The following is a 25,034-nucleotide window of genomic DNA, read 5'->3' on the forward strand; positions in this document are numbered from 1 at the left end:
AAACCTGCGAAGAAATCAAGGGAGAAAATGCTTTTAAAGTGTTTAAAATTATTTAAAGAAATAGTCTTCAAGAAGACCCAGACCTAAAGTGGGATGAAAAAGAAAAAATTTCAGGAAATGCTGGGCAGGTGAAGAGCTATCTCAAACTTTTTTCTTGAAAAGAAAAATCTTCTTAAAAATTTATTTATTTTTCAAAGAGAGAGAGCACAAGCAGGGGGAGCAGCAGGTAGAGGCAGTAGCAGGCTCCCCAGTGAGCAAGGAGCCTGATGTGGGACTTGATCCCAGGACCCTGGGATCATGACCTGAGCTGAAGGCAGACACTTAACCATCTGAGCCACCTGAGTGTCCCCATGTGAAGTCTGTTGTGTAAAAGGAGGCATCACCCCGCCCATGGGGTGTACTTGCCTCAGCTTCCTCGGCAGCCTTGCTAAGCTCCTGGAAGTGTTTTCTGAAGGCGACATCCCATCTTGGCGTCTCTCTTAATTCCTAAATCCCTGAAGTCTGTAGCAGCATGTTATCATGCAGTGTCACATCCACTGCTGTTGAGTTTCTTTGACCATATTCCTATGGAAACTGTGAGGTCTCCAGGCAGGGATTTCAGCGTCCACTTCTACGGTATAGAGCACGATGCTCGGCACACTGCAGTGGTTCAGTGAGAACTGAGAGCCAAGCATAGTTGATTATAGTTGAACTATGATTTACCAGAGGCTGCCTGGGAGCTTTCTCTGCCACAGGTCAAGGCCACCTCAGGACTCCTTGGAGCAATACTATGGGTCTAGGGGAGGCAGACAGGAGTAGTGCTTCTCTGGGGCATGCTTCAATTCTGAGGAGGACAATTTAGGGAAGGGAATACCCTCTGCCCATGGAACATCAGGCAGTGCCTTATATGCAATAGAGCAAGTCCACGCGCATGACCTCCTTTGGTGCAACATCCTGTGTGGACGTAAGGAAGAAAGGGTATGTCTATATTAAAGAGGAGAAGGCTGAGGGCTCAGAGAAGCTAAGTGACTCACTCCAGAGCCAAAACTGCCCAGAGCTGGGATCTGGATTGGGCAGAGGCAAGATTCTAGGAGTTAAAACTGGGCTGCTCAGGACAATGTGTCCTAGAAGGGATGGAGTATATACGGATACGGTGCAGAGTACCCAACTGAATCAGAATACAACACACAAATGCCATGAGCGATATAATTCAGTGGCCAGTTGAGCTGACATGGGCTTCATCTCTGCTCATCCTCTACTGACTGTGACCTGGGACTAATTGCTTTGCCTCTCCCCAAGCCAGTGTCCTTGCCTGAGAAAGGGGCATGACACTCTCACCCTCCCTAGATTGTTACAAGGCACATAGTGAATCCTTCATGAAGGGACCTGCAGTTATGGTGGGGCTACCGCCTGGACGCCATGGTAGTCTTGGGAAAAGGGTCCTGTGTTTGGCTTCTCTAGGGGCCTTGTTAGGGTCAGAATCACCGGGCACTGTGAGAGAGATACTACCCATTTCCTGGGAGGAAAAAAGATAATATATTTCCAAGGGAAATATTAATCCATTTTGCTATAGTATTAGGAATATCTTCTTTCTGTCCAGGAAAATGTTTTATAAAAGAGGACCGGTCACAGCTGCCCCTGAGTCTCTTTGTGTCTTAGCGCCCATCACTCAGGGTGCAAGGACCATTGATGTCTTAAATGCCTGGCATGCTGTAGGGACTAAATCTTCCCAAGAACTAACCCACGGGCTGCGTTTATCTGAGCTCCCTGTCTTTGGCTGCTTAGAGCAAATTAACTGCTCCACTAATCAGTCTGCACAGAAGTGGAGTGTTGGCAAGCTGTGTGTGTGTGTGTGTGTGTGTGTGTGTCTGGGGGAGAATTGGGGAAGGTTTAGATGTTGTGTCAAAACTGATAGTTAAACTAACAATGCAGAGCATAGCTAGTGTGTCCAATGGCATTTGTATCAATCCTGGGCAAAGAAGGAGTTGGAATATGTTTTTTTTTTCCCCCACTTATTTGCCCCTGAGTATGGCAATTTTTTTGGTAACCAGACATCCTTTGGGCAGCCATGGTCATGGACATAAATATCCTGTCCCAAAGCAGATTTGTGGGATGGAATTTGATCAAACAGGAACGAGAATTTCTGGGCCAAATCGGTTTCTTGAACACAGGAATTATCAGTCTTTGCTATGCTCTGATGTCCATTGCAAATCAGTAAGAGAGCCGTCTGCATGCCTCTGAAAAGTGTTTGATCACACGATTCTTTTAAGTATGAATGTTGAGTGTGTAGCACCTCGGGGCACTGTTATTCCCTTCAGGGACACTGTTTGGACCAAAATCCTACTTTTACAATTGAAGAAAACAGGCCCAGTGAAGGAGAATCATATCTTTGGTCTCAGTTTCTGAGAGGCTCTTCCCAGGGAGTAACATTATGTCCTAATAATATGCAGAGTAATATTGATATCTTTTCTTTCCTTAGGTAAAGAATCACAAGGAGATGGAGTGAACTGTTTCACCAGTGAAAAACAGAATAGGGATATATGTTAAAGATTTTACTTATCTATTTTAGAAAGAGAGAGAGAGAGCGAGCAGGGGGACAGGTAGAGGGAAACAACCTTAAGCAGACTCCCCCTTGAGCGTGGAGCCTGATGTGGGGCTGGATCTCATGATCCTGAGATCATGACCTGAGCTGAAATCCAGAGTCAGATTCTTAATCAACTGAGCCATCCAGGCACCCCCAGAATAGGAATATATTTTAAGTCGATGCAGATAAGGGCGAGAGAGAAAGGAGAATGGAAGAAGCAGATGCAGACAGGGAACACAAGGTCATTGTCATAAGTGATGAGAAGTCACTGCTGCTGGAGCCTCGTCTTTCCAGGCTCCTGACGTGGTCGACTTTTCATGGGCACCAAATGCCCCTTCATGCATGTCGGAGCCAACACTGGTCTGGCAACCTTGGAGCCACTGATTTGCCCTCGGGCATGAACCCAAAGCAGAGGCTCTGACCTGTACACTGTGACCTCCGGGTCCAGGAGCCTCCTGTGTACTGAGCATCTTCCCCAGAGCTGCTGCCCACAGGCATTGCCATGTTCCAAATAGGTACAGACACTGTTGTGGTTAATGACGGCCACCTGTAATTGAGAGACTACTGACCCTTCGATGGCTTCTGTCATTATTGATTGAATCAATGGATACCAAAAGACAGCCCTTGGATTTATATCTGGCATATCTCAAACCCTCGATAAATATTTGTTGAATAAAAACTGGGTCTGTAAAACTATTTTGACATTAAAAAGGGTCTTCCCTCCTTGAGAACTTGGGGTCCTGGGACCAAATGAGGTTTTCATTTGTACGCATGAATTTTGCTTCCATGACAGACATGATTTGCCAGGATCATTCTGTCCCTCTGCATCTGTACATCTGTTTTGTCACTTCATGTCCGTGCATATGTCATCTGAAGCCAGAGCCTCTTAGGCGGACCATCTCTGAGGTCCTTCGATCCTGATCATCTATGGAACTGCTGGACCTCAGGGATGGCAGGAGGAGAAGACCATAGACCTTGTCTGATTCCGAATGCCTAGCTAAGCACCTGCACACAGCAGGTCATCGGGTAAGCCCCGAGAGTCTTGGGGGCTTCAAACAAGTGAGCCAGCTGGAACTCAGGCCTTTGAATCCAGAGAGTGTCACAACTCTACCCACCATCTTTTGGTGCGTGTATTTCTCCAGCTGCGATGCCCACCAGCCAGTCCCTCCCTCCTTCATTCTGTGAAGGGTTACTGGTGTAGCCCCCTCTGTCCACCACAATGCATGTTCCTTTCTCACAGTCAACCTGATCCTCACACAGCTAACCTGGATTTTGTGGTTCTGAGAATGCATCATGCCTAGCAAGTCTCCCAAATGCCCAGGGTAGCTGCTGCCACAAACACATGGGCATGGGCTCGCTCTGGAGAGCTATCATCCAGCACTTAAAATCACCTCTTGTGGGCAGGCATCCCCAGAAGGACCAGCTCACCTGGGATGGGTGGGTGTGCATGAAGGTGAGGAGCAGGATGATTGGGGTGCTACCAGGATTTGGGGTGTGTGGCGGGCAAGGAGAGCCACACAGAAGAAGAGTGGGGTCAAGGGTTAGAAGAGTGGATTTGGTGAGTGGGATCCTGACCCTCAGAAGCGGCTCTTCAAAGGAGAGTCGATCATCTTCTGGCTGTGGGCATCCCCTGGGCAGTGCCTGCAGTTCGAGGTCACAACTTAGAATTAGATCAGGCTCCTCGTTCTGAGTCTCTTTAGGGTGACACAGGGGTAGAAGGTGGTTGAGGTATGAACGACCTGTTTTTCTTTGCTGGTACTCCATTCTTTGGGACAATATACAGATCCTCTTTATCATCAAAAGATGTTTTTGCCTCCAAAAGAGAGGGAAGATCCCCACCCACAATGCCCTTGGGCTGGCCAGGTATGGGGATTTCCCCTTTATGAGGAAATCTGTCCTTGGCATGCACAGTACTTCCTTCTCAAGCCTTAAGAATGTCCAGTGGGAAACCCAGAGCTAGGCCTCTTCCCAAAATGTGATGCTATGTGTCCCCATTTGACCTCTGCTACAAGCACTGCCGAGAATCTCAGAGCACAAGAGCTGAAGGCTCTGCCTTGCTGAGTGGTGGTGGGAAAACCTGGTGTCCGTACCCTGCAGAGATGTCTGCACGGCTGGTGGTATTGGTTTTCAGTGACCCAACCTCGTCTTGGCACTGCATAGCTCCCCAAAGAGCACATTGGGATAAACAGCATGGTAGGTTGGAGAGAGCCCCGAAATCAGGAATCCCAAGTTCTGAGTTCCAGTCTCAGCTCTGCCGCTTCCTGTTTGGCCTCAGGAAGTCACATAACCTCTCTGAGCCACAGTGTTCTTATCTGTACAATTAAGGTGAGATCTACGCCGTCTACTTCACAGGGTGACTTTCAGAAATGTGGCAATTAGGAGGAAGACGAAGATAATGTGGATGAGGGTAATTATGGGATGGGGTTGGTCCTTCTCCCCCTTCCCCCCATCCCCCTGCCAGGGGCGCTCAGGTGTGCACACACTCGTCTTTTCAGGAAGTTAGACTGGATTCTTCTTAGGTGCTGAGACAGGTCACCCAGGAGCTTGTAGGCATCGTAGGGAGGCTCCCAGGGCTAAGGTATTCTAAGTTCAGTCTGACCGACCATGGGGATTAGAGCAGGCGTGATCTTTCACGGTATCCACCTCCCGTCTGAGTCCCAGAGAGCACAGTGTTCAGTTCTGGGCTTTCTGTAGCAAGGCTGCTGTCGTCTTCTTCTGCTTTCCTGGGGGTGGGGAGGGTGCAAGTCTTCCTCATGCTCTTCATGGTCCACAGCTACTTGAGGAAACTTCTGGGTCCTAGCTCAGGGTTCTTCTCTGCTCCAGTTCCTGGTGCCCAGAGCCTCCTGAAGACCCCGGCAGTGACAGGAGTGGGCAGCTGGACTCTGGGCATGCCCCATGTGCTATGTCTTATAACTTAGAACCACCTTAGAAAGATTCTAGTCCAGCCCTTGGATTTCACAGTGCCGATCCTGTGGTTACGGGCTTCACAATCCTAAGCCACATGGTTTTCTAACTAGGGTTGGTGGATGGGGGTGGGTGGCATTCCTGGGTCCGCCCAGGTTTCTTCACTCCCCCAAGCTCCAGCCCCTTAATCATGACACACATGCAGAACCTTCATAAATATTATAGTATTTTATTTTGACAGTAAAGGTACAAGGTCAGGATGTCCCCACTTAAGAAATGAGGTTAGTGGGGTCCAGAATGAGTAGATGTAGAATGTCCTATCCCCAAGTCAGTTGAATTAATGGCATGGCTGGCATGAAAGTCCTCCTCTGTGCTTGTCCCTAATTCTCGGAATCAGCAGGTCACAAAAAGGGATTCAGGCTGGAGGCCCCATTGCACAAGCCCTGCTCAAGCTCCCCAGGGTGGGCTCAGCCCTCGTCCACCTTCTGTGCAATCTCTCCTGGCCATTCCCCCAGATACAAGCCCCAGGGCTGACTCCCTTGGTCCCACTGAGTAGGTTGCTTCTCAGGCTGCCCACTCTTGCCCCTCCCGCCCTCTGCTCCATTCCCTGGCTCCAACCACTAGGGCAAGACTGGTTCTCACTCACCGGGCGAGGGCGGGTCTCCCGGAGGAAGGACTTGAGGTCTCCTCCTGCCATGAGCTCCAGGAGGATAAATCGAGGCAGGGCTTGCAGACTCACCCCGATACAGCGCACGATGTTCTGGTGGTTGAATTTGCTGCAGAGCAGAGGGGAGTAACCAAATTTAACTGAGCTGAGTCTGGGAAAATCTTAAGGAGGAAGAGCAGGATGCAAAGTTATGTTTTCAGCAGCTGCATTATGTAAATGCCTTCTGTCATGTGGGTAGCCGGGTCCCATGCCCAGCCTAGGCCGGGGGGGGCTCTCACTCCTGAGCAGGTGCGAGAACCAGAGGGCAGGCCGGGCAGGAGTCCAGTCTGCATGAGAGTGTTTGGTTGGAGGCAGGAGGCTGCTGCACAGGTACTTAGTAAGGAGGTGGGGTCAGAGGGCAGGCGGGACGAGAGAGCGGGCAGGGTCTGGGACAGTGGGGACAGTGGTGCGTGGACTGCTTGCTAGGATTCATGTGTGAGTTCTTCGAGGACGCGTCAGGCAGAGGAGCTGAAGGAACTGCTTCCTCTGGGGACCGAGTGAACCCTGCCAGGAGACCGTGTGTAAAAGAGAGTGAGGAAGAGGCCTGTGCGTGCCTCCCCCATGGGTGCTCATGGGGACGGAGTAAGTCTGGCCGAGAGGCCTTACGATTTGGGTTTTCTTGCTAATGTGATCCTGTTAGGACGTGTGGGGCAGGGGCGCGGGTGAACTCCGTCTGGACACACACACGCAGAGCCGAAGGTCTACATGGCTCTATGCTGAAATAGAGTAGTGGCGGGTTATCAGCAAGAGTGAGACTGGGTGATTTGGGTCTCCTTCCATATCATCTTACACTTCCCAAGTGTTGTTCAATAATCATGTATTACATGTGTAATCAGACAATAGGTTACCCTTAAAGCAAGGCCCTGACCCTGCTGTGCATCCTTCTGTGGACAACACAGGCACCTCACATACTGTCCACTTCCACGCGGGGAGGGGGGGGAGGGACCCGAGGCCACTCGCATGTGTCTGGATGTTTGAGGCTCTCCAGCATAACAGGAGGCTATGAGTGTGGCGAGATCTCAAGGTCAAGCACCTGTGTCCTCCTTAAGGTGGTCTGCGGCCGGAGCACATGCCCTCCCAAGCCCTGGGCACTGAGATTCCTAGTTAGGGGACGCCAGAGTCACACGTTGAAGGGTGTAAGACAGCTGGTGGGGAACAGGATGCGGTGGCCTCCATCACATCTAGGGGCACACTTCTTTTTTTGTTTTTTAAATTAAATTATTTTACTTAAATTCAATCAGCCAATATACAGCACATCATTAGTTTCAGAGGTAGTGTTCAAGAATTCATCAGTTAGGCCCGCGGGTCTTTACACAAGATCTAAGAGCTGGAACTGGGGAGGGGCTTTGTCGAAAAGTTACCTGGGGCGTAAGTGTGTCTTCCACTGGCAACAATTAGCATGCTCTATTCAGAAAAGGGGGGGGGGTTGGGGAACATCCCACTGGGTGACACAGGGGTGCTAGTGGAAGGCAGAGGGATATCCCTCTGGTTATTAGGCCACAGAGATTTTTCTTCTCAGACGACCACCTGGGGCTATTTCACTCTGGTAAGATGTGTTAAAATCTTAGGGACCCTCCTGGTGGGGAGGAAGGGGACGCTGGAGGACAACACCATTTCCTCTGGAGACAGAAACATCTAACAGGGGGCGTCTCTCTGTGGCTTTATTTACCTGATTATCAGGGCTTCCATGAGGAAATCCAGTTCGTCCTGTTCAGAACACACCTCAGGCAGCGTCTGGGTACAGAAGGGGAGGGTGGAAAGGAGGAGGAGGCTGTGAGCCGCAGGGGTAAGAGGGTGTGTGGTCCAAGAGCTGAGGCCATAGAGACTGCCGGCCAAGATCAGGGCCATGATGGAGCCGCCTCTTACCTTTACGGCCACTTGCAGGGGGCTCGGGTCGCTGGGCACTCCAGACACCTGACCCTCATACACCTCCCCAAACGCACCGTGGCCCAGTCCCCTGTGCAAAGGAAAAGGCAAGGTCAGGCAGAGGGGGCGGGGTGGGGGCCAGGAGAAAGGCACACAAGAGGCAGGGGGTTTCCTGCAAACTGAGGAGTAACACCCTCCACCTGGCTTTGCCATACAGTGCCAGGCCTCCCCTGCCTTATTGTTCAATGAAGACGAACTAGGTTTTTGATATCCGTCAGGGTCATAGGGGTGAAGAGGACAGGGCCCTGCCCGGGGAGAGGCTCCCACTTCTTGGGGAGGGACAGATCCTTGGCAGACATTCCTGTAGAGTGTGCTCAGTAAATGATGGAGGAAGGCATGGGGTGCCCTGGAAGCTCAGAGGAGGACACTTTGCTCCACCTGGAGAATGAGGGGCCGAGAAGACTTGAGAGGGGGCGCTTCAGGGGACTTCAAGGAATGTTCTGGTTCCCTGTCTTGCTCTCCATTCATTGTGCAAACCCCGTGAATATATGGGGTGTTAAACAGTTAAATACCTCTCCAAATGGCCCTAAGCATTAAACCTGGGAGGGCTGGAACTGCCCTGAGGGGTGGTTGTGCTGGCCTCCTGCGGCTGGAAAAATCCATGGTGTGGGGATGACCATCCAGCCTGAACTCCTCCCACACCCGCACCACCCCGGAGTACAGTGGCAGGGGGGCACTCACCGGATGAGGGTGATGTTTTTCCGAGGCACCTCCTTCAGGTCACTGATGGACGAGGTCTTGCCAGCAAAGCAGTAGTTGGGGTTGTAGTCAGTCATGATGGTCGAGGTACGGAGCTTGCTCAGCTTATACTCGGGGCTCTGGAGCTCCATCTGCATGGCCTGCAGCTCCTGGTGTTTCCGGCGGTACACTACAGGCAGATGAAGGTTAGCTACAACGTGGCCTGGGCCAGGCAGCCTGGCCCTTGAAGCCCAGCATGGGCTACCTCCTCCAGGAAGCCTTCCTGGATCTCCATCTCCTCCTCTGGGATCTGAACATTTCCATCACACTTAGTGATTCTAACAAATAATGAAATGAATTCACCAACGTAAAATGGCTTTGAAAAACTCTACCGGTGCAAGTGACCATCATTGCTGCTGTTACTATATATCTGTGAGAATATTCCGTGGGGCCAAGTCCGTTGGGACACAGGATGAAACTGTGATGCACAGCGTGGATTCTGTTTTGAAAGCCCAGTGCCCCCAGTTATGGGCCAGGGCAAGTGAGTCGACGGCTGTGTATTCAGGCCCCTCCTCTCTCAAATGGACCAAGCATGCTCAGAGCGTCAAGTGAGGATTCAGTGAACTAAAATGTGTAAATCACCTGGCATGTGGTGTGCAACAAGCGTTAGCTTTCATCATCCTGTCCCTTTGAAAGATGGCATCATATGGGACTTACGCACCCCTTACCAGCCCCCAACTGCCCTAAAGGGGCTGGTCTGAAAGCGCTGCCGGTACTGAGCCTTCCCCTCTGCCTTCCTTCATGTCCCTGCCCACCTGCCCTGGGCACCTCCCGCAGTAAGAGCCTGGCTGGACAGCGCCGAGACCTCTCCGCTCACCTTGGCTCACAGGCCTAACAGAAATACTGAGAAGCCAACTTTGCATTGCCTGCTTGATGTGGGGATGGGTGAGACTGGAGGTGTTCTCTGGGGAGTGAGCCAAACCCTATGTCCCCTGAAGCCCTTTGCACTATGTCTGGTGGCAGCTGGAAGTGAACTCTGGGGTTGGGGGTAAGCTTTGGCTACTGTGTCCTCCTCAGCAGAGTGCCTCTAGAAGGCTCTAGGGGGAGGTCAAGGAGTGGAAGCGGCAGTTCAGCTAGGAAACAGAAGTGGTGCTGGGGGCTGGGGCAGGGGGCTTCTGTTTCAGGCTGGCCTGGGCGGCCCTAATCACCCCCCACCCACAGTGACACCTCTGCCTCCATGGCAAAGGCTGAATGTTGCTCTGTCTCACCAGATCTGCCTTCCTTGGCCCCTTCCACACCCCTCCCGCCCCGCCCCTGGAAGCCCCAGGGCTCTGGCACACTCACCAATCATGATGCCGGAGAAAGCCAGGACCAGGGCGGCCACGAGGGCTGAGGTCACGACGGACAGGACCAGTGAGAGTGGCAGGTGGGGCTCTGGGGTGGGGGATACTGCAAGAAAGGTCCCCATGGAGCACCGGTGACCATGCTGGTCATCCTCGGTGCTAGCTCCAAGGCAGAAATACCCTCCCTCTCCAGGACAAGCACCACCTGCTCCTTCCAGACCCTGAAGGCCTTCTTTTGCAGAGGGCCAGGGGCAGGAAATGGGCTGATTCTGGTTAACAAATTTTAATAGCTTCTGGGTAGGAGGAAACATGTGACAGGGATAAATGTCAAATTCTGGACATTGATCCCAAACATTAACTGCACAATGGCAGGATGACAGGGGGACCAGTGGTGGTTATGGAAGAGATTCAGAGGCCTGAGGTGACCAGTACAGACTCTGTACGACCCTGGCACAGAGGGGACCCATCAGGAACACTTGGAGGCTGAGTTACTGCCTGGGGCCCCCAGAGCACTGGGCCCAGACTGACGGGGGTGGGGGGGTCTGGTTGCACTGGGATCCCCTGTCTGGTCCTGGACAAGACATCTCGCATGGACACTGGTCACCAGAATACTCACAGACGTGGGACACAGATAGGGAAGAGACATAAAACTGTCCTGTGTGAACTGATGGAAGCAAATGGGTTTTTTTTCATCTGGAGACTTGCAGGAGGAGGACACAGCTCTGTCTTCCAACCCCTGCAGCGCCTGAGAGGTTCTGCAAGTAGCAAACCTCAGGGTGGAAATGGAAAGGCACAGGATGCAACTCTGGCACTCTTGACGGATCAGCGTGCCTTGGGAGTGCGAGGTCCCTGGCACTGGGGGTGTTCCAGTGCAGGCAGGATGGCCCCTTGGTGGGGATGTGAGGGTTGATGCCCTGAGTTAGGGGTGGGATGAGACAAGTGAGGGGTCCTTCATGAGCCCCTACCTGCCTTTCACACACAGGACAGTCTGCCCAGTCCTCAGAGCACCCGTGTTGGGGCAGTCAGACGGGTCAGAGCGCTGACAAAACTGCATCTGCAGCGTCCCAGATGGTGAAACTAGCCGCAGCCCCTGCGGGTTCACACTCTGGGCCCCTTCCCTGTCACCGCCCTCACGTCCCTCCTACCGATGCAGGAGACGCCATCCTCAGCCAGCACTGTCCCGTGATCACAGAAGCAGATGACCTTGTGGCTTTCTGGGTCCATGTGGCACTCGTCTCCCTCACAGTGGCTGCAGTTTAGATAATGCTTAATATTCACTTCCCCGTGGCCCTCCATCACTGGTGACAAGAAGGGAGGATCAGCTCTGGGTTGAGGCGGAGAAGACCACCCCGTACCCCATTTCCGGCCTCTGTGCTCTATCGCCAGCTGGTCAGTGTGGGTTCTCTGGCTCCTGTCCCTACGTCCCACTGCCACTGAAGCACCAATGTGTGGAGGGACATCCCTGATGCATCTGAAGGAGCTCAGACAGAGGACATGTGGCTCATTTTTGTGGGCAGATGGAAGGGTCCAAGTGCGTGACCCTCGGGCCGGCTGGCGCCGGTAAGGGGACTTCTGCGGCAGCGTTTTCTAGAACCAGCCTGCCTCAAAGTCAGTCTTCCGTCTTCACATCCATCTCAGACCACACATCCTGACTCCCAGAAAACTTGCCGAGATGAGCCCTGGGAAGACTTGCCTGTGAGGGACCCGTAATCATGCCTTTGGGTCTTGGACTCGCGTCCGTGGCCCTGACGTTCTATCTGGGTGGGAGAACTGGCCTGAGGAGGTCACTCCTGCCGCCTGGCAGAGGGGATACCTTTTAAAGCTGGGGTGTACAGGATGCCCAGCGGACTGATGAAGGAAACCCCGTCCTCCCCGTCCATCTCGGGGTCATTGTTTGAGGCCGCGTTGCCGCCTGTACCAAACCAGAGAAGGGTTTAACCCAGAGAGGCAGGGGGCCCAAGTCTTGACACATTTGCACACCAGCGGGGCATGCAGGGGCCTCAGGGTGGTGAAGGGCCTGGTGGGGGGGTGGTTGGGGAGGGAAGGGAGCCCTGGGGCACAGGGGTGGCACTTGGGGTTTGGCATCGGGTTCCCTCCAGGTCCAGGCTAGCTCCCACCGGGGAGTCCCCAGCACTGCACTGGGGCTGCTGGGAAGCAGGTCAGGTGAACAAGAATCAGAAGGGGTCTGGTGTCCTCAGGCTGGACTAGCCACTCGGTACCTCTTTCAGAACTGGCCAGGCCACTAGCATTGAGGAGTTGCTCTCCAGTCCCATGGGGTCAGGGTGGGACATGGGGGGATGGGCCTCTGTGCCTTCAGGCTCCCGTCCCTCCTTTCGGCTGGACTGGGTATCTTTGGGCTCCCCCCTCAGGCTCCTCCCGCCCACCCAGAGTTTGGAAGAGAAGAGCGTCTGGTTAACACAAGCATCTGACACACAGCGTAAAGCAAAACACAGACAGAACATCACGGTGCGTGCATGCGTCATGTCCTAATCTGTGGGGATGATGGAGCCGCCCAGCCCCCCAGCTTCCCAGCCTCCCAGCCTCCCAGCCTCTCGGCTTCAGAAGGCTCTTGTGCTCTGCTCTGAAGCTCGGAGGAGGGCTGGGCCAGTGGCGGGCTGCTGGCTGGCGGGGTGGGCTGGGGCTGCCCATCAGCATGGAGAGGGCAAAGTTCTGGAAGCTGGTGGGCTGGGGTAGGGAAGGGAGAGGGAGCCTGTGAGGCTGGAGGCCACCAACCAGGCCCTCAGGGAGGGAGCTGGCTTGGCAAAGACTTAGGCCAGCCATCCAGAGGGAGGCACAGGCCCGGGGAGTGTGGCCTCCAAGGTTCTCGTGCCAGTGCGACTTCAGGGCTGGCTCAGAGAATAGTCTAGGTAATCAAAGCCCTTTATCATTGGCTTTGGGACAGGTGGGCATCGAGAACACACGAGATCTTGAGGCTGTTGCTATGGAAGCCTTGAGGCAGGATGCTGGCTCGAGAGCCAACACCCTGCCTCTGGCTGGTCCTATGGGGCTGAGAGGAAGGCGTGCACGGTGACATCACAGTCCACACTTGGGGTGGGCCAGGGGAGGGCAGGCGAGGGGCAGGGACAGGACGGGGAATGCCTAGGACTAAGAAGGGAGGGAGTGACACCTTGAACACGAATCATCTTTACCTATATATCCTCCGCCTCCTCCACCTGAGGAGCACCCCCCGCCACCCCCTCCGAAACCCCCTCTTGTCTCCCACCCCCACTTCTTCATGGCCTGGGGGCAGGAATGTCCTCCGGTGGCACCCTCCAGCAAAGATTTTCCAGACCAGAGCAAGGAAGTATTATCATTCCAGCCACCTCCACCACCTGTAGGAAGAGACGGAGAAAACCCCGAGTGAGAGGATTCTGGCTAGATTCGGTCACCAGGGCCAAGTAGGGCCTGGGGGCTTTGGAATCCACAGCTGGAAAAACAGGAGCATGCCCTTTGCCCTGGTGAGATCTGCTTTGGCCACAGCCGTGTGCATCCAGTTGGGACCATGCTTCAGACCCACTAGGTCTTTGGATCACAAGCTGGGGAGAATGCTTGGTTAGGGGTGGAGGAGTTGTGGGGGGGGCAAGCAGCTTGACAACTAAACTCATTCCTCTGCCTTCTTTCCATGCCCCCAACTCCTGAAGTGCTGGGACTTTGTTTCATTGATGCTTTGCATCCCAACAAGAACGGGGACCTGCCAGTCCTTGGACAGCCAACTATCAAAATCCTGCTGGGCTCACTGCAGTGGAGTTCCTTTGCAGGAATCCTGGACTAGGTCGGACAACCTAATGGGCTTCATTTTTACTGGCTCTGAGACCCTGGGCAAGGACTTCCCCATTCCGAGCCTCAGTCTCCTTATCTGTAACTTGGGGATAGTAAGACTTGCCTTATTGGGTCGATGTTGGATCAAAGGAGACAATGCATGCAAAATGCTTCCCAAACCACACGACATGTAGGGATGTCTGGGCATAGGAGGTACAACACGTGTGCAGAGGGCTTCACACTCTGAAGCTTCTTCTTGCTTGGCTGCTTCTAAGTTGCTGCTCCAAGGGGGGCAGGGAAGATGGGGGTGGAGAAGGGGCTGGGGAAGGGGTGGGCAGGACCCTTGTGATGACAGCCACTGGAGCTGTGCTTCCCAGTGCCTGGGGCTGCTTTGAGCTCTTGCAGAGGAAATGCTATTTACAGAGCTGAGGTTCAATGCAGCTTTATCTTAAGGCCACAGGCTAACCACAATCAACCTCTCCTGCTGGCCCCTTGAGATTCCAGGACTCCTTCTGTCTCCCCCTATGTTGCTTCATATGACATGCAACAGGCAGTCTACTCCAAAAGCTGCACAGTACTTTCTGTTCCTGCACTTGGTAGGTGGTGAGGACCTGGAGAAACAGCAGCGCGTGGGTCTGCAGAACCCCGAGGGTTAGCTAGCCTGGAAGGGGCATCTGGAAGAATGGGTGGCAGAGATTCTTCTGGACCCCGAGCGGGCAGCAGAGGGATGTCTAGGTGGGGGAAGCTGAGCATGGAGATCACTATTGTGCTAGAGAGGAGGAGCTGGGTTGTAGGAAAGGAGGCCAAGGTCAGGAACAAGCTCAGTCTAGAAGAGGGACGATCAGAACAGAATGGAAACCCCCAGGCAAATCAGCTTTGGAAGCTGCAGGGCTGTGGCACCTGGCTGGGGTTTCAAGCAGCTGGCCTTCCTTCTGCCTGCTGGAGGGCAGCATGTGGGCCTTTCAGGGCTGTTGGTGTCTCGTGGCAAAGGGAAGGCCCCTCAGCAACATTTGGCACCTACAGTGGTCCATGAGCATGGTAAATAAATCAGGATGACCCAGCCCTCTCTCCCCTGTGCCCTGCACGGGTCCGGGCTGAGGGGTTTCTGACCCCCTACTCCGTCTTAACAGCTTCTAAGCAAATGTATGCGAAAGAAAACAATCCACGTAAAGAGAAAAACAAAGCAACCGCAATGATGTTTTTTAAAAATGAGTATGAAACAGTGCAGCTGCTCTGAGAAAACCATCCACCAACTCTCTGAGCTCGCTGACTCTTCTGTAGAATGGGAATAATCACTTGGAAAGCCCCACAGGGCAATTCTGAAAAGCAGATGTGGAGGGGCTCCGGGGGTTATTCCCTGCTGCCCCGGCGGGAGGGGTGCCAGGAAGAGCACTGGATCACCCTCTCCAGGGCCGCACCCTCCGTGTCTACCCTTCCTCCTCTTCTAGCCGTCTCTCACTTGAAGGGGAAATTTGAGCATTTGTTTGATTGACCTTGAATCTTAAACGCCTCCAAAGATCCTTGGTCAGATTGTGGAGAAAAGAAAATCCAAAAACGAACTGCATTTTCTCTTCAGACGTGGCTGGCTTCGGAGGAGTCAGAATTCACACCCCTTCAGGGTTGGTCTCTGACTTCTGTGCGGCTGGCTCGCCCTCGCGAGCACGGATTGCCAAGCTGGGGAGATTCCTGGAAGAGCTTCCCCGGGGAGATGTGCCAGCTGGTAGCCCAGCGCCTGGAGGCACCGACCACAGGACCTTGACTCTGCCCACACTCCTTCCACCTGCTCGAGTCCAGCTGCACTGGAGGAAGCCCAGGGCAGCTGGGCTGCCGGTCCCAATACGGCCGCCTGGCTCCCTTCCTTGCTCAGTGACCTCTGCAGTTCGAACCCCATGTCAGCAAAGATGCCTCCAGGTCCCCAGGCTGCGGCCTGGCCTTCCTCCCTTGATGTGGGTACCGGTATCCAGAGCTGCCGGCTTCTCAGGTACCAGCACCCGAGACGCAGGCGTGTGAGGGCGCGGCCGAGGGAGCTCAGGCCATCCCCGGGCCTGTCCTGGGGAGCGCGGCCTCGGCGCCTTACCTGCCGCTCCGGAGTTGCCGTTCAGCCCCAGGACCGAGGAGTTATTCTCCAGTCTCTCTGGGTGGAACGTGTCTGTCTTGGCGCCGTAGGCCCTGCCGCCCCCGCCGGCTGCAATGATCAGGGGCACTGGCACGCCGTCCTTCATCTGCCCGGGGAGATGGGGAGATGGGAGACTGAGAAGGTGAGCCGGACCCCCACTCTGGGGACCCTGAGCCACTTCGGTGCTTAAAGTGTCTGAGTATTTGCTGGGCTGCGGGGGACATCCTGTGGTCTGGAGGCTGCGACCATCCGCCCTCTCCTACCCCAGCTCCCATGTCCCTCGGGGTTCAGTCAGAGGAGCAAAAGCACCGGGAGATCGAAACATCCACCAGGAGGTGGGACGGATCTTACCTGAAGCTTCTGACACTAGCCTCAGAGGACTGGGTGCTGGTGCTTAGAGGCGTCTCTCTGCTCCCTCTTACCTCCCCACTCTCCGGGTCTCTGGCTCTGACCTCTACAGCTTCAAGGTTAAGCTCCCAGCATCCCTGTCACAGTGGGAGGACCCAGAAAGAAGCCTTTGCCTGCTTTTGCTCCTGTCAGAGAAGCCCAGCTCAGCACAGGGGAGGCACCGTGGGACCCTTTGGAACTCTGAGGTAGCAACGGCAAGGCCTGTGTGGGGACAACGGGCTGGTATGTCAGCAAGAGAAGAACCTGCCTTTTCTCCGACAGGCAGGGACCCCTACATTCCTCTGGGCCTCACTTTGCTCATCTTTAGATGGGGCTAAGGACACCTGAGGCATTCCATTCTCAGGGTCCCACATGATGGATCCATGACTCACGGAAGTCACTGCCCATGGCGTGCTGGCACAGCTGGCACACTTACCTTAAATACGTAGGTGGCTCCACCTCCTCCTCCGCCCCCTCCTGCCCACTCATGCACACTTCTGTTCACGCGGATTTCTTCTTCTATCACGTTGTTCTCTCCAATGCAGACTTTCTGGATTAATCGGTTTGTCTGTAGAAACAAAAAGCACCTCAGGTTTGTAAGCTCAAGTTTCTCTCCTTCCCGGCACACAGACCTTCTATGCTTCATGATAGGCTCTGACCATCTCTCCAATAGCTTACAGTTGAGTTGAAGAGACAAAAATAAATACATATATATATGTATATATGCACACACAAGCACACACACAGATTATACATATATATATATATATACAACTGTCACTAGAGAGTATTAGAGAAGGACCATAGGATAGCTTAGATAGAAAATGCATGGGAAGTTGGGGGACACCGAGCAACTTTGTGCTGATTGGTGATCAAGGAGGACTGCCTGTAGGAGGTGGTGTTTAGTTGGGCTTTGAAGCATAGGGAGATTTAAAAAATAGAGAATGGGGGAGAGTTAGAGCATTCCAGGGGAAGAGAGTAGCATGAACCCAGAGAGAAGTAGATGAGAGGGGAATGTGGGGAAAAGCAGAAGGAGTCTCTTTGGTTTAGAAAAGTCCACTTTAGGACAGAGAGACAGTCCAGGAGGACCTGTTAGGATCCTCTGGACTCTGAAGAGGGGATGACAAAGGCCTTAGATGGTGAGGTAAGGCTGGAGGGAGTGTAAATGTGAATGGGTAGGGGAATTCAACTGGACGGTCAGATAATGGCCAGAAGCCTTGAATACAATCAGACTTAAATCTCTAGGCAGTGGTGAGCCACTGAAGGTTTTTTGAGAAGTGGCTGTTTTGAAGGATCAATGGAAGAAAGCACAGCAGTGGGAGGCCAGGCTCAGCTTTATTCCCAGCCCATCTAGGGGAAAATCATTTCTCCATTTTAAACATCTCTTCTCTCCCATCTGGGGTCCCATACCTTTGCCTCCAGAAATCCCCCGACGCAGCCCTAAATGGAGCTTTCTGTGTCCATCACAGAGAACAGGATGTGACCCCAAGAATCTGCAGACACCCCTGGGCAACTGAGGAGGAGGTGCTCACCCTCTCTGACTTCCAAGTGTGGAATGGGAATACAGACACCACAGGCTGTACCTACTCAGGATGGTACAGAGAGGTGTCTAGGATAGCGTCTCATGTGTTAAGGACTGCATAAACAGGTGCTGTTGTTTTACTTAGATTCACTTCTGGGCCCACACATGGTCCTGGTGTGGGCCCAGGCATCTAGGAATCCCTGGGGGTGTGCAGAAAATCCCCATGATACAGGGGATCCCTGAAATAAAGAGGGCAGTCCTTCAGGAAGAGCAGGTCGGCTTGTCAGGCACAACAGCTAAGAACGCTCCAAACATCCACCCGACTTCAGAGGAAAATGGCTTTGCTTTCACTTATTAGAAAAAAGGCCGATAAAACATCACATTTCCATTGAATGCTGCTGTGTAACCAGCCAGTGGACATGGCAATTCATCTTGAGCCACTCCTTATGCTAAAGCACTCAGGGGTGCCGGCAATGAGTACTAGAGAAATTTCCAGATAAATAGCCAAGATGCAATTTGTTTTATGGCATTTTGGATTTAATGATGGAAATCATTTGATATTTTTTAGAGTGGATTTAGTGTGGGTGGAAGGTTCTGAATTGCTATTGTAGAGAGCTGACATTTCTCTTGTGTGTGTGCAGTGCTGTCCAGGTTGGGGGGTGGTGCTGGGGAGGAGCAGTGGGAGAAACCCTGCTAACTGCTGCCTGGGGTGGGCATGAGAGGCTGGAGGCATGTCCGGAGGGCTGAGCCCAGGGGCAGGGAACCCAAATACGGTTTGCCCACTGGGCAGGGTCCAATCTGGCTTCTTGACTGGGTGTGCTGGAGATTTGCTGAGCCACGTTGGGTGAGGCACCTCACTTCCCTGGACCTGCCTCCTCCTGTGTAAATCAAGCAGCTGTCCAGTCTGAGCCAGTGGTACCAAGAAGGTCTATCCCTTCAGACCCTGCTCTCTTCCTCCTCTCTGTCCAACAGCAGTGGGGTCTCCACCTTGGGGGATGCCCTCTTCCTGTGAACAGAATCTGCAGATGGCTGAAGATTGCAGGAGTGGGAAGAAGGAAGCAGTCAGGCTGGGGAATGGTCTTTCCTCTAAATAGAGCCCAGGCTCACACCCATTCCCCGCTGCCCCTGAGCAGCTCCTCTAAATTGGGTGGGAGAGGCGAAGAAGGATGGATTCTCAGTCTGCCTCTTGCTGGACCCAGCAGCAGCATTTGGCAGACCTGATCATGTGTCCATGGTAAGACTTTCTTCACCTGACTTTCAAGAGGCCACATCCTCTGGAATCTCCTCTGACCTCCATGGCTCCTTCCCCTCAGCCTCCTCTGCTCTTCTTTTCCCTGACCTCTAGATGTTGGGGGTCCCTGGGGCTCAGCCCTTCATCTTCCTCTTAATCAGTACTGCTCCCTAGTCAATCTTATTCCAGCTCAATTTTATGTTGACGTCTCCCAAACTTCTATCTCCACTCTAGACCTCGTTCCTCAAGTCCAGTGGCCCATCTCCGTTGATTACCAGAAATCTCCACCTGGCTGTCCTCCAGATCTCTCCTGAGCTTGCCCCCACACCTGCTCCATCCACAGCATTCCCAGTTCAGGTGATGGCAGCTCCTTCTTTGCAATGGCTCAGGTACAATTCTTGGAGTCATCCTTGATCCTTTCTTTGTCTCAGTTCTTCATCTAGATGGGCAGAGATTTTTTTTTTTTGATTTTGCGTTCCAAATATGCCCAGAATTCGGCCACTGTTGCCATCTTCGTCCCAGCCACCGTCATCTCTCTCCTGGACTAATGCAGCAACCACTGAATTCATTGTGCTGCCTCTTTCCTTGGTCCTAAGTGAGCTATTCGCTGTACTGAGGCCAGAGTGAGTCTTATAATATGCAAATCACAGCAGCTCCTTCTCCCACCTTATTCCCACTTTTAGGGCCAAAACTGTCCTATGGCTTCAAAATGTCCTTATGGTAGCCTGATCACCTCATCTCTCACCTATTCTTCCTCTTGCTCCACCCCCCTCCCCGGTGTTCAAGAATAAACCAGGAACTCTCCCAGCTCAATGCCTTGGCTTCTGCTTGGCTAGCATCCCCAGATATTTTCCTGGTTCGATTCCTTTCAGGACTCTGCTCAGCTGTCATTTGTTCACTAGGCTTCCCTAGATCACCCTATTTACAATTGCAACCTGCCCTACACACCTGACTCTTGTTACCCCTACTTCTGTTCACTAGAACACTTGCACTTCTGGGCATTCTGATGGACTGATATTTACTAGTCATTGTTCATCCCTCCTCCCCCAGTGGGAACATTAGCTTCTTCAGAGCAAAGATCTTTCTTTCGTTCATGGATTTATTTCAAGATGCTAGAACAGTGACTGGCGCATTGATAGATATTTGCTGAATACATTCGAATGACTTGGAGGCTGTCTGGGTGTGGGCTGACCGCTCACAATTTTTACCTTGTGAGTGATGATTGTTGTGAAATTTAACATTTAGACCAGTGGTTTTGCTCACCTGGAGATATCTGGCAATGTCTGGACACAATTTTGATTGTTAATACTTGGGATGCTATTGGCATTGGGTAGACAGAGGCCAGTGGTGCTGCTAGAGAGGCTGCAGTACCCATGACAGTCACTCACAACAAAGACTCACCTATTCCAAAATGTCAATATTGTGGATGTTAAGAAACCCATACCATCAGATCTGGGGGTCATGCCAACAGATGAGGCTTAAGAGGAATTGGAGAAGCTACAGGAGCTGAAGGGGTTTCCAGCAGCTGGAGCCCATCCCAGGCGCAGGTGTGGCCAGGCACATAGAAAGAGTGACTCCATGCAGATGTGCCGTTGAACCAGGAAAGCTGCCAAGTCCTGCAGTTTAATTCTTAGAGAGCACTCCATTCTTTAGAGGATCCTCTCTAGGCATCATTCTTCTGCCTACCGAGGACTGGAGGTTGAGGTAGTGCCCCAAAAGGTCTTTCTTTCTCTCTTTCTCCCAGTGACTCCTGAAGGTCAATGTGTGGAGCTCGGGGAAGACCCATGCCCAAGTGCCCCCCCTTCCCCTGCTATGCCCGGCCCCACCAGCAGAGGGGGCTGCCCTCCGTCCCTGGCTGAGAATGGGCTTCAGAACTCTCCCTGTGCATTCATGAAGTTTGAGAGCAAGTAGGTTGATTAACAAGATGATAAAGTGGAGCAGCCCTGAGGAACAAGTAGATTACAATTGAATTAAAAAAAAAGGACTTGGTCCTGTGAAAAGACATAACTGATTACAATCCAATCAAGTAAAAGTCCCTTGCAGAAGTCAATGCAATCGTTCTGCTTAGATGAAAGAATTACATTAGCACTCAATACATTCCTGTGGAAATTACAGCAGCCTGTAACTTAATGACTTAATATATTATATCAGGTTCGAAAGTCCTGATTATAGTTGCTAAATAAAAGTTGGATTCCAGACATTTCTCATGCGCAAGTGCTAAGCTTACTACTTTTGCTTTGTTTAAACCCTGTGAGGTGGGGATGGGGGGATGGGTGCCATCCTTTTCGCCTTGCTCTCAGACTGGTGCCCAGCTTTCAGGAGTCCTAAGTGTATTTTGTGGAATTGTACTGCTTTCTGTGCAGTCCTTGGTCCTACATCTGTCCCCCAAGGCTACTCATGAATAAGTTCTTGGAGAAGGGGCCCTCGGTCCTGGGCACTAGAACCCAGCTCCCCGCCCTGGCCCGATCCTAGGTGGAAATTATGATTCAGGTGAGGGTAGGGCCTCGCCTTACCATGCTGAGTTCCTACCAGGACAGCTCGGACAGCTTACACCGCCAGGATCCTGTCTCCTCCAACACAGACAAGAGGCAAACAACTGGGATGCCCGGTGCCTGCACTGTTAGTCTTCAGTGGCTCATTCTCCTGGCTATTTTATTTTACTTTTAAAAAGATTTTATTTATTTACTTGGGAGACAGAGAGAGCACACAAGGAGAGGGAGAGGGAGAAGCAGACTCCTTGATGAGCAGCAACCCCATGCCCCGCAATGTGGGGCTCTATTCCAGGACCCCAGGACCATGACTTGAGCTGAAGGCAGCTGCTTAACCAACTAAGCCACTCAGGTGCCCCTCTCCTGGCCATTTTTGACCACTACTGGCTTTCTTCAGTCCTGTTGTTGGAGCGTGCCCTATTTCACAGATGGATACCCCAATGGGGCCAGAAACCAGAATGGCAGGTTGTCTCTGGGACTGCAGAGGGTGGCAGTCTGGGTTGTCAGATGATGGGCTCTAAGGGGGGAAGGGGTGAAGGGCATAGGCCCCGAGGCCCAAGCCAGTGCGTGGCACAGCACAAGCAGGAGCTAGAGTCCTTACTCCGTGCTGCCTTGTGAGTGGCTTTGGAAAACTCCCTTCCTTTCTGTACTCTCAATTTTCTCATCTGTAAAATTTCTCATCTGTAAAATAATAACAGGGCTAAAGATGATGATGCCCTAGCAAAGAAGTTTAGGAAAACGGGTAGTCTGCTGAGAAGAACAACCATTTGCCCATTCAAGTAGGATCCGGTACTTTAGTTTTAAGGGTCATTCTTGAAACCTGTGCCTTAGCCTTGGTCCCTGTGGGGCTGTGAAATCCCAACAGCCATACCATCTTCTTTCTCATACAGCCCAATGGGCCTAGAGGGGCATTTGCAGGCAGAAGGAGGGGGTGAGTCCTGCCATCTGTGACTAGGAGCTCCCAGGAGAGTGTCCGGGCGTTGATGCCCTCGGGGGGGCTGTGTGGGTCGTGGGTAGTGTGGAGGGGAGGTCCCCACTCCTGACACTTACGCTGGGGCAGGCGTCTTCCCCCTGCTGCCCAACCAAGATGTACAATGTGTCGCCTTTCTCAAGGTTGAAGATGCCCAGCACAGACACACCGTGGGACCGCATCATGGTGTTCTTCCCGCCTTTCCCACCAGCAGCTCCGTAGCCTGAGATGCTGCAACACAACAGAGCACATGAAGACTGACTCCCCTCCAGCCTGCCCCACAGCTATCCCTGGGGCTCAGTGTACCACCATCGTGGTCCTGAGGGTTCTCCCCCGCATCAGCCCCTGAGGTCGGCAAGCAGGCTTTCTCTTCCCACAGTCAGGAGAGGACAGTCTTGTTTATAGAGGGATAAGCAATTGTCCTCATTCCCAGGGCTAGGGAGGTAAAGAACTAGGACAGGATGCAAGAGAGAAAGAGAGGGGGGAGGAGGAGAGAGGGAAGACAGGGAGAGTCTGTTTAACGTGGAGGGTGTGGGGGTGATGATTTCCTGAACACCCGGGATGTCCCATTATGGTTTCTCTCCCTATCCAAGATCAAAGGACTCATGTGACCTTAGACAAATGACTTAACTTTCCTGTTCCACATCTGTAAAATGGGGACAATAAGAGAATCTACATTCTAGCATGTGTGTATATGACATTAAAGGGGTTAAGACATGTAGCCATAGAATTGAGGCGGACACATAATAAGTTATCCCATAGTATTAGAAACAACAATAATATATATTATTACAACTTATGTATTATTATGATTAGTGGTGGAAGTAGCAGTAACTGATTTGATAAACTTTCCAAGTTTCCTCTCTGGGTCTAGACACAAGGAAGTCCCCTGTGGAATGGCCGAGGTGAGCAGTGTTTCTGAGCACAGACTATTTATTCCCATCCCACTAGCAACTCTTTCTAGAGCCATGTGTGTACAGAAAACAACCAGTCACGATAAACAAAAAAAGAGTGGGGGAGGCACAGGATTATTTTTATGTCCCTTAGATTGTTCAGATAGAGTCAGACAAGGATGGAAGGAGAAGAACTCAATTGAAGACGGCTACACACCAGTTACAAATGCCTCCTCAGAGACCATCTGCCAGGGAAAGGGACTCGAGAGGTTTTCGTGTCCCCATGTATTCAGATCCAAGGTCCTTTATGAAGAGCATTCAGGAAGAGATGCAAGGCAGTTTTGTACATGTGCACACGTGGTGGACCTGCTCCACCTGTAATTCTGGGAAATGTCCCATGTTCCAAGTGTGCGAGGGGCCTCCTGGGGGGCTCTCCTAAGGCAGAGCTTAGCCCCTCTGTGCAGAGAGAAGCTTGGAGGGCTGGCTGATTGCTAATGTGGCAGGTGAAGAACTGAGGTCTCCGTGGAATGCCAGAGAGTCTGATGTCTGTCACCCTCTTGGTGGCCAGACTCTGATGGGAGCTCAGTGAAAGCTGACATGGCTTAAGGCTGGGTGCCTAAGGGGAGATTGGAGATGGGCTTTAGCCCCTCATGGCACTTACAAAGAAACTGGAGAGGCAGTTATAGTTATGAAAAGAGAGGTCTCACCACAAGGGTGGCTATATTAGGGAGGCAAAAAGGCTCTGAGGTTCTAGGACCAGAGTGGACCATTTGCTAGCTGTGTGTCCTCCTGGAATCCCAGCCCCTTCTGCAGTCAAAGAAGGACCACATCTTCTCTGAACTCAGGGTAGTGGAGAGGTTCAAGATCAAAAAGAGATCATGAGTGCAAGCCCCAAGACAGCGACATATCTCTGCAAAAGTCAGGGCAGTCACGTGTTCGGGGCTTGGGAAGGGGACGGGACTGTGACAGGCATTGGAGCAGCAGCATGCCACTGCTTGACATTGGGGGTGGAGGTTTGAACTAGTCCTCATGGCAGAGAAGATAAACGGGTAGGACTCTCACCCACGCAGAAAGAGGTGGAAGGTGTGAGCAGAAGTGAAGAGGCAGGAAAGCCTCTGGTATGTGTGGCTACAGCAGGTGCTGGGCAGGGAAGTGAGAGGATGCAGGCCTGCAGAGCGGGGGACGGGCTAGTTCCTGAGCGTCCTACAAGGCAGGCATGAGGCATGACATCCCCCCATTAGCCATAGATAGTAGCTGTTAGTAATTCACCTGACAGCTGAGGACACTGAGGCTCAGAGAGACTAAGTAACTCATCTGTGGAAGACCCTGGTCCAAACCCCCATCCCCTCAAAGAGGCCATTTTCTCTCTGACATGCTGCTGCCAGGCTTATCTGGATGCACAACGAGGGTGGTCTGAGACGCTGCTGGCTCATCTTGCTCCTGATGCAGAAATGGAGAAGGTGGCAAGGACTATTAAAAGGCTGAGGGAAAAGGAAGGCTTATTGGTGACAGGAAAGTAGCAGAATTATTTTGCTCAGAGGAGGGAA

The 25,034-nt window shown here is 52.4% G+C and overlaps 1 protein-coding gene across 1 annotated transcript in view; it reads right to left on the reverse strand.

The window, feature by feature from the left end:
• The window catches only part of ALK (ALK receptor tyrosine kinase), a 680,397-nt gene that overhangs the window by 21,333 nt on the left and 634,030 nt on the right, over positions 1-25,034 (reverse strand). Inside the window, exons 13-23 of the mRNA XM_035700451.2 lie at positions 22,675-22,825; positions 16,819-16,950; positions 15,957-16,101; positions 13,270-13,452; positions 11,934-12,032; positions 11,266-11,418; positions 10,122-10,226; positions 8,781-8,967; positions 8,040-8,130; positions 7,843-7,907; positions 6,114-6,243 (exon numbers count right to left, since the gene is read on the reverse strand). Of these exons, the coding sequence (XP_035556344.2) occupies positions 6,114-6,243; positions 7,843-7,907; positions 8,040-8,130; positions 8,781-8,967; positions 10,122-10,226; positions 11,266-11,418; positions 11,934-12,032; positions 13,270-13,452; positions 15,957-16,101; positions 16,819-16,950; positions 22,675-22,825 (1,441 nt within the window). The remainder of the gene's footprint in view (positions 1-6,113; positions 6,244-7,842; positions 7,908-8,039; positions 8,131-8,780; positions 8,968-10,121; positions 10,227-11,265; positions 11,419-11,933; positions 12,033-13,269; positions 13,453-15,956; positions 16,102-16,818; positions 16,951-22,674; positions 22,826-25,034) is intronic.

The sequence above is a fragment of the Canis lupus genome, chromosome 17 (assembly GCF_003254725.2).
Source record: "Canis lupus dingo isolate Sandy chromosome 17, ASM325472v2, whole genome shotgun sequence".
Taxonomy (NCBI): Eukaryota; Metazoa; Chordata; class Mammalia; order Carnivora; family Canidae; genus Canis; species Canis lupus.